At 45.8% G+C, this 14,828-nt stretch overlaps 1 protein-coding gene across 1 annotated transcript; it reads left to right on the top strand.

Annotated features, from left to right (window-relative positions):
- The first annotated feature begins 11,254 nt into the window (after positions 1 to 11,254).
- On the top strand, positions 11,255 to 13,259 carry LOC105047696 (uncharacterized). Its single transcript, XM_010926742.4, is given in 5 exon segments — positions 11,255 to 11,461; positions 11,464 to 12,035; positions 12,038 to 12,607; positions 12,610 to 12,961; positions 12,964 to 13,259. Coding segments are annotated over 5 exon segments (1,719 nt in total). The 5' UTR covers positions 11,255 to 11,316; the 3' UTR covers positions 13,044 to 13,259.
- The last annotated feature ends 1,569 nt before the right edge of the window (positions 13,260 to 14,828 follow it).

Genomic DNA, 14,828 nt, shown 5'->3' with positions numbered 1-14,828 from the left:
TTTGGTCGGGTTGAGCTTCATTCGATGTCGTCGAAGGGTGCGGAAGGTTTCCTCGAGATCCTGAACATGGTCTGGGATCTGCGTGCTCTTTACCAGCATGTCGTCCACGTACACCTCCATGTTACGCCCAATCTGGTCTTTGAAGACCTTATTGACGAGTCGCTGGTAGGTGGCGCCGGCATTCTTCAATCCGAAGGGCATCACCCGATAACAGTAGAGGCCCTTGGGGGTCACAAACGCGGTGTGCTCCTCGTCTTCAGGCGCCATCCGGATCTGATTGTACCCGGCGAAGGCGTCCATGAAGCTGAGCAGTCGAAATCCGGACGTCGCATCCACCAGCTGGTCGATCTTCGGGAGTGGAAAGCTATCCTTCGGGCATGCTCGGTTGAGGTCGGTATAGTCGATGCAGATCCTCCATTTTCCGCTGGCTTTCTTGACCATGACGACATTGGCAAGCCAATCGGGATACGTGGATTCCCGAATGAAGCCTGCTTCGAGCAGCTTGTCTACTTCTTCGTCAATGGCCTTCTGCCTTTCTGGGGCGAAGGACCTTTTCTTCTGCCTCACCGGCTTCATTGTCGGGTCGATGTTGAGTCGGTGAGTAATTGTTTCTGGAGGGATGCCCGACATATCTGCTGCTGACCATGCGAATATGTCGGCATTGGCCGTCAGCAGCTCCGCCAGTCGGTGGCGTTCGGTGTCGGGCAATTGAGACCCGATCCAAACTTTTCTGTCGGGATTTTTTCCTATCGGGATCGCCTCGAGCTGCTCGGCCGGCGAACCCCCCTCTTCCTCCTCCCGTTGATCCAGTTTGTCGATTGTCAGGGGATCCTTTGTCTCGTCGCTTTGGGCAGAGATTTGGAAGCATCGTCGGGCGAGCTGTTGATCTCCGCGCATCTCCCCGACTCCGTTTTTGGTCGGGAATCGAACAAGGAGATGGTACGTCGAGACGATCGCCCTGAGGGCGTTCAGTCCGGGTCGCCCGAGTATGGCATTGTAGGCCGAAGGAACTTGGACGACCGCGAAAATGAGGGAGACTGTGCTTTGCCGTGGTTCGGTACCGACCGTCACGGGCAGGGTGATTTCTCCTTCTGTCGTGACGGTGTCTCCGGCAAAGCCGATCAAGGGCGTGGAGACCCCACTAAGTCGATCAGTCGGTAGTCGCATTCGGGAGAAGGTCGAGTAAAACAAAACATTTGTCGAACTTCCATTATCAACAAAAATTCGTTTTACATCATAATTGGCTATTGTCGCCGACACAACAACAGCGTCGTCGTGGGGAGTCTGGATGCCCCGAACGTCGTCTTCTGAGAAGGTAATCACGTCGTCCGGGCGCGGCTTTTTCGTCGGCTCCCCCCCTGTAGACGTCCCTGATCCCAGCCGCTTGGAGATCATGTTGATGACTCCAGCCGTCGGCTGGTTAGTCGGTGCCTCTTCAGTCGGCTGGGGGCGTCGATCGACAGTCGGTCGGGTCGGCGGACCCTTTCGAAACTTGCCGAGATACCCTCGGCGGATGAGATTTTCGATCTCATCCTTCAACTGGATGCATCGCTCGGTGTCGTGGCCGTGGCTCCGATGGAACCGGCAGACTTCCGATGGTCGAGGCCCTTTGCCTTCAGAGGCGGAGGCCGTCGCAGGTATTCTTCCCCTTCGATCTCCATCAAGATCTGCGCACGGGGAGCGGAGAGAGGAGTGTAGGAGTCATACCTGGGACGCACCGACCTCGGAGTCTGTCGGCGGGGTGATTTTTGGATCTGTCGGGGTGGAGAAAGCCGACTATCGGCCGGGGGCCTGCTTGGTTCGGCGGGCTCCCGACCTTTTCTTCGCTTCTCCTTCGGACCCCTGGGCTCGACCAAGCGTCGGTCGGACGCTCCTTCGTCCGCGCGCATATACTTGTATGCGCGCTCCAGTAGCTCGGCGTACGTCCGGGGGAGGGTCTTGTCCAGAGAATAAGTAAATCGGGACGACCTCAGGCCCCTCTTCATGGCTGAAACCGCCATGTCTTCGTTGAGGTCCCGGACCTCGAGCGTGGCCGCGTTGAATCGCGCCACGAAGTGTCGGAGCGTCTCGTTTTCCCCCTGCTTGAGGGAGAAAAGGCTATCCGACGTTCGCGGCGGCTTTCGGCTGGTGCTGAAATGGACCACGAACGAGTGCTCGAGCTGCGCGAAGGAATGGACACTGCCCGATCGAAGACCGGAGTACCAAGCCCTGGCAGCCTTGCGAAGTGTGGCGGGGAAGCCGATGCAAAAAAGAGCGTCGGTTGCCCCCTGAATTGTCATGAGAGCTTTATAGCTCTCGAGGTGGTCGACTGGGTCGGTGGAGCCGTCGTATGGCTCCACGTTCGGCATTTTGAACCGACTGGGAATCGGCTCATCGAGGACCAGTCGAGAGAGAGGCTGGGCGGTCTGGAAGTCGACGTCGTTCGAAGACTTCTGACCGTCCATCTGCAATTGGGCGAGCCGGCGGTCGATCTCCTCGAACCGTCGCTCGTAGTCGTCCGCTCGTCGATGCTGGGAGACCCCGGGCGTGGAGCCTCCGGAGGATTCTGAAAGAGAGGCCGACGGTGTGCGCGGCCGCTTTTCCTTCCTCGCCCGTTCCAACGGAGAAGGAGAGGGCCGCTGAGACCGTCGGTCGTCGCGCCGTGGTCGCCCCTCCTCCTCTCCGTGGGAGCGCTGTTGAGAGCGCTCGCTTGGAGGCGACAGGGGTCGGCGCGGCCGTCGGCGGCTGCTCCTGGAAGGCATAGGTCGGGCCGCCGGTTGTTGCTGGAGGCTTTTGACTGCGTCGGTCAGTACGGTCATCTGCCGTACGATGGCCGCAATCTGGGCCTCCGTGGTCACTGCAGGGCGCGGAGAGCTAGGCTCCGCCGCCGGTGGGGGCGGGGAGGCTTCTTCCCGGCGGGAAGAGCGCCTTGCCGACCCAGTGACTCTCGATCGTTGAGCTCTTGTCTTTGTCATGCTATCCCCTACCTGGCGCGTCAATCTGTTGCGGCCAATCGCCTCGTCGCCTTATCGCCGGGAAGCGTGCACCTGCAAAAGGAAGTCCGCACTGACCGGAGGCGGCTCCGGCGGGGACCCTCCGACGGTCAAGTCAGAGAGGTGACTGGGCAACAGTGAAATGCAGACAGAGAGCTCTGAGAAGGAGAGAGGGAGAGGAAGAGAGAGGAGCGAGCCTGCGTATGTGGGAGAGACGAGCGGATCCTCCTTTGCACTGTTGCCTTCCCTGATATATATAGTGGAGCGCGGTATGGCGCCATCATTAATGGCGCGGACAAGTGAGGAACTGTCAACTCACTGTAGACTGTCAGAGCCGCCGTGAAAATGTCATGTCGCCGTGTGGCCGTCTAATCACCAGGGTTGACCTCGCTCTCGGCGGGACAATGCCCCTGGGGAACTGTGCCGCATGTCCGTGTCAGAGCTGACAAGGTCTGGCGGCTGTACGGCGATGGGAGGAGACGGCCGACCCTTGGTCGGTGGCCAGCAGAGTGGAGTCGGGTTCCTCCGTCAGTCGGCGAGTTTCATGTGAGTCGGCCTCTGGGTTTGGTCGGTCGGGAGGGATACGCCCGACATACCTCCAGTCGGCGACTGGGCCATTGAAAAGCCGTCAGTAGCGTGCGTTAGTCGGGCACTCCCGGCTTTCAGTCGGGGCGCTCCGATAGTCGATCGGTCGATATGCCCGTCAGTTGGCCAGTCGGAGACGGTCAGTCGGGCCGCCAGTCGAAGACGGTCGGTCGGGCCGCCAGCCGGTCGGGCCCTCCGATAGTCGGTCGGTCGGTCGGTGGGTATCCCCCAACAATTATAACATGGACGAATGGGTGTGAATCGAGGAAGATTATTTGATACTTGGCAGGATTGATCCTCCTTCAGCCCCCGTTCATCCGATTAATGAACAGGGACCACGAAGGCAAACATTCATAACCTGTTAGAATGCCGAACTTTGTGACAATATTGCGAGTTATGACTGAGATTATGGTGTTTATACTGTCGTTATCGTTTGGTCCATATTGTTCCACGTAACGGAAAGAGGAAAAATAATTCAACTCTTTTGACAAATGATTATGTATGATCATCCTCACCATTTGAGTTGTCACTCTTTCGGAAAGAATTTGGCTGCCAAACAACAATGAGGTTATGGCCAGGAACAACAATATGAGATATGATACCATAATAAATATCTCATTAGAGAGCATCAGACTGTCATTAATTTAGTGATGTACTGAACATTATTTTGAAGAACTGACAAGGTGGCGTCACCTAGTTTTTAAACTTGATTGCTCGAAATAATGCACGAAGTTATTTAGATATATGCTAAGTAAAACTTGGGTCGGATGCGGGTATGCGCGAACACCACTAAAAGCGCAGCCCCGCGCCGCGATTATGACGCTGGGGACGGCTCCCGTGCTGCCGCGCACCGAACGCGGTATAATAGAATCCCACCCCAGCAAAGAGCCCGGTTTGACGGTTGGCCCCTATGCCTCCACCTCCACCTCCACCTCCACCTCCACCCCGAGCGTTTTTTGAGTTGGTGGATGCGTGTTCCAAAAGCAAGTAAGAATTCTTTTTTTTTAATGACAAGGAGGCTAGAAGATAGCCACGAATGAAGAAAAATTATGAAGGAAGAACTCAAAACACCGAGAGCATAGATTTTGTTAGGATAAATCTTCGGCTCACAATCGATTAAGATCAACCGATTAAGTTTCGCCGATTAAGAGCCAATTAAATTCAACATGCAACTGACAATCCTGAATAATATTCGATCGACGACTTCCTCGATGTTTTACCGACTATCTTGATTTCGAAAAAATAGGAGTCGAGCAATAGTTATTCGGCATAACTATTAACTACCCGTGGTCGTAGAGTCATAGGACGCAATAATCATCCACTAATAATTCATTACTCTGTTTTAACGATAATTAATGAGGAAACCGCTTAGTAAATGCAATAACTCCCACGTTCCAAGTTCTAAAGGACAAGAGTTATACAGTAATGGCATTCTCCACCCTATTTAAGGAGAGGTAAGCGGGAGAACTTGAAAAAAAAAAGATTTTTAGCCTCAACTCTTTGTTTTCATGCTTTGATTCTTTCTATCGTTCTCTATCTTTGGCTGACTTAAATATCGGAGGATCTTTTGTCGAACAACTTCCGATAAGCGGACTTCATTTTATAGATTTTTCGTTGTCCAACAACCAAACGCAATACCTCGGCTCGCAGCCGATCATCTCGTCGAAGATTTGTGACAACAGTTTGGCACACTAGATAGAAGGAGAAAATCTCTTAGAAGGAAGAACCATGGCCAAAACGATAGCTTGGAACGCATCCACAAACTCCACTAGATGTTCTTCATGTCATCGTGGAGAACCTCCTGTACAACATGCGGAGCCTAGTGCTTCATAACCGGTGATTACAACAAACTGATAGTAGTTCACCACCCTAGTGTAGCATGTCAAGACTTTGATAGAGGCTGTTCATAGTCTGCAATAAATTGCAGAAAAGTGACCACAATAACAATAACCTCTGAAGGAACCGACATCGTATGCCGTGCCTTTCTGGCATAGCTGGCAAGCTCCTTAGTAACCTCCTTCACTGAAATGCCAACCCACCTGGCACTCGCACCGTGCCATTCCTGAGGAGCGACGATCTCCTCCTCGACAAAATTCAAGGAAAGCGATGTCACTCTCCCTCAAGCTCATTCGAGAAAAATTCCACTCCAGGGTATTTCGGATATCATGATGAGTCTCGATGATGATTGGACGACTACGATCAAAAATTTGGATGGTATTGAAATTTTTTGGATTTGAAATATCGAGAATCTACACATGTATTATCAGAAAGTCCTCGTAACAAATTATATTATGCAAATACTTTGTATTCTGTTATATTATTTCAATCGGTTGTCAGCAATAAATATCGACTAATAAAAAATCAACTATTTTATAATTGATCGAATAATATGACCGACTGACATCCGATCATAAAAATATTATCGGCTAACATCTGACAAAATAATGATCGGCTTGCACCCGATCGATAAAAGGCCCAATGTAGCCAATAAAGGCCACAAAGAAAAAAGTACGACTCGAAGTATTTTGACATCCAACTTTGTTATACTGACAAGTTTACTTGATCAAGTTTCAACTGCCTACCGATGAATGGGCTAATCCTCCGGAGACCCCACATGATCGTATGGCAGGCTAAAAACAACGACAATAATGGGGCTAACCCTCTAAGGACCTCATATGGCCACTTAGCACTCTTCATCCATAGATGAGTCGAACAGAAGCTGATGACAAGGACATTGATTTGGCAAGATTTATTGTCGAGGTTCGACTTCCAATCTACTTCAGATCTTCTTCAAATATTTCGACCTCAGGTATTTCGATTTTTGATCTACCTCGGATCTTCTTTGGATACTTCGATTTTTAATTTACTATGGATATTTTAGATATTTCGATTTCTTATTGACTACTTCTTTCATTTGAAGCATGAACAGCTTCGAAAATAGAGGGTATACGATATGACATATACATCAGCCTCTCTATCATTGATCGATATGTGACCGACTCGGACGCTTTGCAAATCATTACTTTGCCGGCATGATCTTCCATAATCATTATGGAAGGTCGCTTCAAGCATCTATGGCAATAATTGCTGCACATTCTGCAAAACGATGGAGCCGCCGCATGTCCTGTGATGTGATAAAATGGCTGCACACTTCACAAGATGACAAAATGATCGAGCACCTTTCTTCGGGATAGCAATAAATAAAATTCACCAAAGGGAGGAACTCGGAATTAGGTGCGAAGTTCAAAATTCTAAGTAACTCCCTTCGTCCAATACTGCTATCGCATTGGACTCGAAAGTTGGAAAATAAGTGTTGGGGTAAATCTTCGGCTTACAACCGACTGAGATCAGTTGACTAAGATCAGCTGATTAAGTTCAACCGACTAAGATCAGCCGATTAAGTTCAATATGCAACCGATAATCCTGAATAATATTCGATTGACGACTTCTTCGGTATTTTATCGATTACCTTAATATAAAAAAATAGAGGTCGAGCGATAGTTATTCGGTGCAGATATTAACTACCCTTGGTTGTGGGATCGTAGGATGCAATAATCGCCCACTAATGACCCGTTATTTGGTGCAGATATTAACTACCCTTGGTTGTGGGATCGTAGGATGCAATAATCGCCCACTAATGACTCATTACTTGATTTTAACGATGGTTTATGAGGTAATCGCCTAGCAAATGCAATAACTCCCATGTTCCGAGTTCTAAGGGGCAGGAGTTACATAGTAAAAGCATTCTTCATCCTATTTAAGGGGAGATAAGTGGGGGATCTAAAAAAAAATTTTTAGTCTCAACTCTTTGCTTTTGTACTTCGGTTCTTTCTATTATTTCTTATTTTTAGTTGATTTAAGTATCAAACAATCTCCTATCGGATAATTTTCAACAAATAGATTTAATTTTATAGATTTTTCACTATCCAATAATCAGACGCAATATCTCGACTTGCGACCGATCACCGAAGATTTACGACAACAGATTTATCCAAAAAATATTAAAATAGTAAGAAAAAGATAAACAGAATATTAAAAGATAACTAAAATATTAACAGCCGTGAAAGGACCAAAACATTAACAGCTGTGAAAGGACTCAGGAGAGCAAGATTGACAAAGATACAACAGTCCGGCACAGGGAAGGACAGCAAACACCTGAGCTTGAGCTTGAGCTTGAGCTTGAGAGAAGAATAAACGCAGCAAGAAGATGAAGCAGTGAAAACCTATAAATCAAATCAAGTACTAGCCAATCTTTGAATCAGACCTTTCAATTTATGCCAGACTTCGCTACGGTGAGGTAGGAATTTTGAGTTGTATAAGATGGATCATTCATTGAAAAAAAGAAGACCAGCAGCTGTAATGAAAGAGGTAGAGGATAGTTTGTTCTAGAAGATCTGATTGGTACGCTCTTTTCAAATGATCTAAGTTATGATAGCGATCGATATTAGGATGACAGGCTGAGTATTCTTATCAAAATTTTTACATCTCCAATCGAAATATAGGCCAAAAAAAAGAGAGCCGCACGTTCAAAAAGGCACAAATCGCCGACCAAACCTGCTTAGAAAGGCAACAATTCACAAAGAGATGATTGATAATTTCAGCTAAACGAGGATAGAAGACACATCCTTCAAAATTTTTGTTAAATTTGTTGCTGAATAAACGCCTAATATTTAATTTCTACTTCCAATAAAATATAAAAAATATTTAATTTTTAAGGATGCACAAAGACTCCAAAAACAGGAGGCAGAGCGGCATTTAATCTCTCTGATGTTCACAAACCGGTACAGAGACGCATTAATTGGGCAGCATGCACTCCGTGCGCCATCACGTTAACGGAATGTACTGCAGACCACGTTTTTATTGCCTCTAGACACTCGTTTTCTCTCTCGACGGTTTTTTTAACCTTTGTATGGCTTCGCGTAAAACGTCACTACATTGCCGAACCTCGGAGGCATGCTTTTCTTACGCGTGGACGACAGGGGACGAGTATCGCCGATCAACTCTTAATTTATGCGCCTCTATCTCTCTCAGTCAATCTCCCGCATCCCTAGATAAATATTTGATATTTTTGTTGGATAAGTCAGCAGCTATCTAAATCATCCATTCTACTATAATATAAAATGTGCTATGAAAATTTCTATCCGATGATTGGTTGATTTGCATCGCTTCTTTCTTTCTTTCTTTTTTTTTTTTTATATTTAATTTTTTTAAATTAAATTTATAAAAATATTTATTTAATTTTAATTTAATTTTATTTAAATTTTTATATTTTAAAAAATATTAAATTGATTCTTGTAATTATCGATATGTTTTAGTATTGACTAACTGTGTATCTCTATTAATGAAACGGTGTCATATGATACTATTATTTTATAAAATGATGAAAGTATCTTTGTCTGTATCTCGTTCTTTTTTCTCTTCAATTGATCACCTCCTTCTCCATCATCGGTATTCCTCTTTATCTCTTTTTTTTCTCTTTTTTTTTTTCATCTATTTCTCTTCTTCGATGACGACTTTCTCTACCTACACCCATCTCTCATCGATGACTCCTTTTCTTTCTCTTCTTCTTCATTTCCTACTTCTCCTCTTTCTCCTCCAAGCTTGCCCATTAACCTTTTCTCTGCACGATGGCTCTCTCATTTGCTATTATTCTTTATCGGTGACCCATCCATTCTTTTTTTTTTTTTACTTCTCATCCATTTTTCTTCTCATCCTCCTCCTCCAAGCTACTTATGAGCCACCTTCTCCCCTCCTCCCTTTTCTCCTCACCCACTTTTCCTCCTCGTCCTCTTCTTCCTCCAAGTCATCCATGAGCCATTTTCTCTCCCCTCCTCCCCTTTCTCTCCATTTACTTTTCATCCTCATCCTCTTTCTGCTTCAAGTCGTATATGAGCCATCTCCTCTCCTCTTATCTCCTTCTTCTCCATCCATTTTTTCTCCTCATTCTCCTCCTCCAAACCATCCATGAGCCATTCTCTCTCCTCTTCTCTCCTCTCCTCTCCTTCCTCCCCACCTCCATCTCCTTCTTCTCTTCCTCTTTTTCAATCCTATCTATGAGGCTTTCGACGCCATCCTTTCCTTTCATGCCAACCTCCACGACCTTATCTTTCCTTTCATATGAGCAAGGAGCATTTCCATCTACTGAGATAGAAAGCTAACATTGGTTGTTGATAACTGGACGATTAGATATATTAGAATATATTGATAATTAAAAAAAATAATTTAATATTTTTTAAAATATATTAAAAATATAAATAAATTAGATTAAAATTAGAAAGTTATTTTTATATATATATTTTTTAAAGAAAAAACAAAGGGACATGGGAATCTCATGGAAAGAAGTAACGCAATTATCCTGCAGCTTTTGGTTGCTTTGTTAATTTCCATGCAGCGTATGAATGGTTCAATAACCCAAAGTCTAATCATTTGATAAAAGTTGGCAGGTGGTTCCTTCAAATCTGAAGCATGAACTGCAGAGGCACCAGACCCATAAAAATGTATTAGACGACTCGAGGAGCAGCGTGCTTGACTTGCATAAAATGCGGGCCTAAACACAAAAGGGAACCATCTAATTAACAAAATCCTCAGGCCAATTCCATCTTCTTTCGTTCATTGTAAACGTCACCATATAGGTTATCATGTAGCACAAGCTTATCAGGTTTCTATCAACTTTTGGACATTGTATCGCAGACCATCAACAATAGTACAGAGATTAAAGCATGGCAGCTCTAGGGTCCATTTGGCCACCAGTCCACTTCACTTTTCCTCTGCTCACCACGCGCAAGTCCCCATCCTATGTGGCCCCAGATGCCGCGTTTCTCACAGCCTTTTTCTTGTATTCCTATCTAAAACCTTGCGAGTCCATTTGGAACTTTTAGATTATCCGACAGATGCCTGATCGCACACTTTTGACCGCTGGATGCATGAAGATGTATATTCTCAGACAAACTAAAAAAAACTACTAACACTAAGCGTTAATCTAGATCAAATAGCTGCTTTATTCCCATAGTGATACACCTTTAATGTACTGTATGATATTCAAATAAATGAGTGGATGTGATTGGCAAGGTGCACCACTGCATGATACACGCTATATAGAATATAATTTTTTCAAAATGTGGTTGCTTTTAGCATGTTGGGGAATGAATTTTCTGAGTGCTGTGCATGCTTCAGAGACGTCCATCAAAAAAAATATTAAAATATCAAAAAATAAAAAAAATAAATTTTAAAAATATTTAAATAATTTAAATAAATATCGTATAATCATTCATTTTTTGATTTACGTCTTAAAATATATACAGCATCCGACGATGCTTTTTGAGCACTGCACAGAATCACGTTGTCCTTTGTGAGCAATTTGGCAGCCTCATGATTCCATAACTCATACCATACAAGCCATCCATGATCCTTTTGATGAAATCCATTCGTTCTAGTAAGAAAGCTCGTGGAGAATATACCCGTAACCCAGTCAAATGAGGTGAGACTTGCGTCCTAAGGAACCCACAATTGTTCAAAACTTAATCATAGCTAATCATCCCATCAAAGTCCCGTTCCCTGGCACTCATAAAACTAATCCAACCTTTCCGTGAGTAACAGCTAACGGGGATCAATATCAAACACTGGTAGACAAAAGAAAGGCAGAACACAAAAGCTAGGAGGCAAGAAAAAGCAAGGAAAGCTCAACCTTGTCCTCCCCCTCCTCCTCTCTCCTCTCTCTCTCATTTCTCCTTCGCACAGTTTCGCCAAAAAGATCCAAAGAATGGAAGGGGAAAGGGAGTACTCCCCTCCCTTTTGGCCTCAACCCCAAAGAAGGCCCTCTCCTTCGCCCTCTTCTGCCCTCAGACCCTGGGTTCTAGTCCTCTTGTCTTCCATTTTTATTATTCTCTTCCTCCCATCTTTCCTCTCCCCTCCTTCCGTGGCCTCCGCCCTGGGAACCTCATAAAGAACGGATGGGACACCCTAAATCTCTGCCTCGTCCTCTTCGCCATTCTATGCGGACTTCTCGCACGCAACAACGGCGACGAGGCCGAGAAATCGCCGCGCTCCAGCGAGTGGCCCGCGGTCGGCTACTCCGCTCCTCCGCCGGTGCAGAATAGCTTCGGTGACCCCGCGGTGAACCCGACGGCGGGGATTCGGCGGATGAGGAGCAGTAGCTCGTACCCGGATCTCAGGCAGGAGGCGGTGGCCGCCGAGGGTTGGCGGTTCTCCGACGACATCCAGCTCTATCATCGCGGCCGGAGATTGGAGGTGGAGACCAAGACGATCCCGCTGGGCTCCGGCGAGGGATGGAGGTTCTTTGACGACGTCCAGATGTACCATCGCGACCGGAGATCCGAGGACAATCACCGGGCATGGCCGAGCACGCCGGAGGCGGAGTCGAAGACGATCCCGGTGGATACGTTTGTTCTTCGGAAAAGCCCGCCGAGATCCCGATCTCCACCGCCTACTCCTCCGGCACCGGCACCGGCGCCGCCGCCGCCCCGCCGCCCCCGCCACATAGGCATTCGAGGAAGAGGAGCGTCCACAAAATGCTTCCGGAGAAGGAATTGGAGCAAGAAACGAAAATGGAAGAAGAGAAGCCCCAGCCACCCTCGCCGGCGCCTCCCCCACCGCCACCGCCGCCGCCTCCACCGGCGACGGGGGCGGAGAAGAGGAGTCCCAAGAAAAAGAGTGGTGGAGGAGCGAAGGATATCGCCACTGCTATCGCCTTGTTCTACCACAAGAAGAGGAAGAAAGGGAACAAGACGAACAAATTCCACGACGATACCTCGCCTCTTGCCAATGCCCCTGCTTCTCCTCAAGCTGCGCGTCCGCCGCCGCCGCCGCCACCTCCTCCGCCTTCGTCTCTGTTCTACCAGTTATTCTCTCACAAGAAAGGGGGGAGCAAGAGCCGAAGGATCCATTCGACGCCAGCTCCTCCGCCGCCGCCGCCACCACCTGCGCCTCTGAAACGACGATCCAAGAAGAATGATTCCTCCCCTCCTCCGCCTCCACCTCCGCCGTGGACCCAGAAATCTAGGAACCAGGTCGCTCGCTCTCCACCGGCCGCCGCCCACCACCGCCGCCTGCCCCACCACAGTTAAACATCTACAGGAAGAGAGAAAGAACCAACCTTTCTAGGTTTTCCCACCCGCCTTCATCTTTCCTACCACCACCACCTCCACCGCCGCCTTCGCCACCGCCGACAGATCTACAGCTGCTGTTCTCCGAGGAAGAGATCGTGGTGGATGGAATCCTTGGAGGAGGAGGAGGAGGAGGAATGGAGGGCGAGCAGAGAGAAGGAAAGGAGGGGGTGGCGGTGTTCTGCCCGAGCCCCGACGTGAACAATAAAGCAGATCTCTTCATCGCCCGATTCCGAGCTGGCCTCAAGCTCGAGAAGCTCAACTCCCTCCGAGAAAAACAACGAAACAACAAGAAGAACTGCAGCAAGAGGAAGAATTCATGATGGTGGGAGGAATTTTGGACGATGACATCATTCCAAGTTGAGTATCACCTTCCACCGCCACCGCCGGTGTCGCCGCCGCCGCTCGATGCAGTGAAATTGATTTTTTCCCTGAAAAATCCTGTTAGCATTTTTTTACTATTCAAATTCTTAGATTTTTATATACCGGATTGAGACTGAGACGACAGCCAGAAATAGTGGAGATTTGGTGTGTGATGTTTGCACTTTTTTATGATTTGAGTGTGTATTTGTTTACTGGATGATGGGTTTTGGATGGTTGGTGGTTCTATAAATTTAGACGGGGGGAGAGAGAGAGCCTGTGGTCCTGTTTTAATTGGCAGGCTTTTAATAGAAATAACAGAAAAAAAAAAAAAAGGAACAAGAGGATTGGTTCATCATATCCTTGTAATATATATAAAAGTACTGGAGAGATTATATTAACTATGTTTTAATTATTCTTGGGCACGTATTTGATTTTTTTTTTTTGTGTGTAAAAAAAAAGGAACAAAAGTTGACGCTAAAAGACTTCAGATGTTGAGTTGGTGCAGGTTTTCTTAATAAAATTTACTCTTCAGGTGGGGACGCGTATGCGCACTGGGGTTCGCTGTAAATACTAACAAGAGGATACCAGCAATGGTTATGTTACAGATGTGATGGCTTATCATGGGATGCTGCTGTAGCCAGTTATTCTTCTTCTTGGAAGCTTCTGCATGTGAGCTACAACTTTAATAGTGAGAATGCTCTGCATTAATTAGCTGGCAGAGGGTAAAACTTAGTGTGAGCATGATGCAGCTGGACTTGGTCAAATCTGGATTGCAGAAAGTGCAAATTTGGATGCAGGTGACCTAGAAGTTTCAATGTGGCTGAGGACAGCTGGTCCTTACGGCCCATCCTAATACCTTGCAGATTGTTAATGAGAGGCCTCATGAATAAGTTCACATCAGTGATATAGCTTTCTTTGTGTAAGATTTTTGCGTTGTTTTAGTAGTTTTGTTTGATGTGATTCAATGAAATTGTTCAGGCAAGCATCAAAGACAGTTGGATTAGGTCTAGTACTCCTCAGACAATTTGATAGTTCAAAATAGTATTAGCTATATACTACATATTGAGATTGATATGATTGAACAGAGAAGAAAGTAATTTGTTCAATATATTCAACCTGGACTTCTTTTCCAAAAATAATAGAATTTGAAAAGTATAACTTTTGATCATTTTAATTTTCAATAATTGTTAATAGATCGATATACAAGATTTCTATTTATAAAGAACTAAAAATAAATCTTCAGCTCTACTTTCAACTTAAAAGCAGCTCTCCAGACGAATTTTATATACAAGTAGCTATCCATTAGAAATATAAATTAAAAGTAACTATCCATTTTTGACTGAAATTTCATTATATCTTTTAAAATAGTGTAGTATTTCTTTACAATAAGACAGTATTACATTATATTAGTGTAGTATTTTTTTATAATAAAGCAGTGTTGCTTTATTTTATTATATTTATATAGTATTCCTTCATAATAATATAGTATTATATTATCATAATTTAATATTACTTTACAACAATGCAGTGTTGCTTTATAACAGTGTAGTATAACTTTATAATAGTGTAGTATTACTTTATAATAGTGCAGTACTGTTGTCACGCCTCAATCCGAGATTGTAAATCGAGGTCATGACAACCGCCGCATACTCATAGAAAACTCTTTCCATAAGCATGCAAGGCATCTTATCATGCTATCCTAAAACAACAGCGAATAATTAGTAAATAATTTAAATCCAAAACATATCAATCTAAATTTCTTCTTTAATATCTCAATGAATTCAAC

The sequence above is a fragment of the Elaeis guineensis genome, chromosome 6 (genome assembly GCF_000442705.2).
Source record: "Elaeis guineensis isolate ETL-2024a chromosome 6, EG11, whole genome shotgun sequence".
Classification (NCBI taxonomy): Eukaryota; Viridiplantae; Streptophyta; class Magnoliopsida; order Arecales; family Arecaceae; genus Elaeis; species Elaeis guineensis.
The sequence above is the reverse complement of the archived record's forward strand: the minus strand, read 5'-3'. Positions and strand labels throughout refer to the sequence as shown.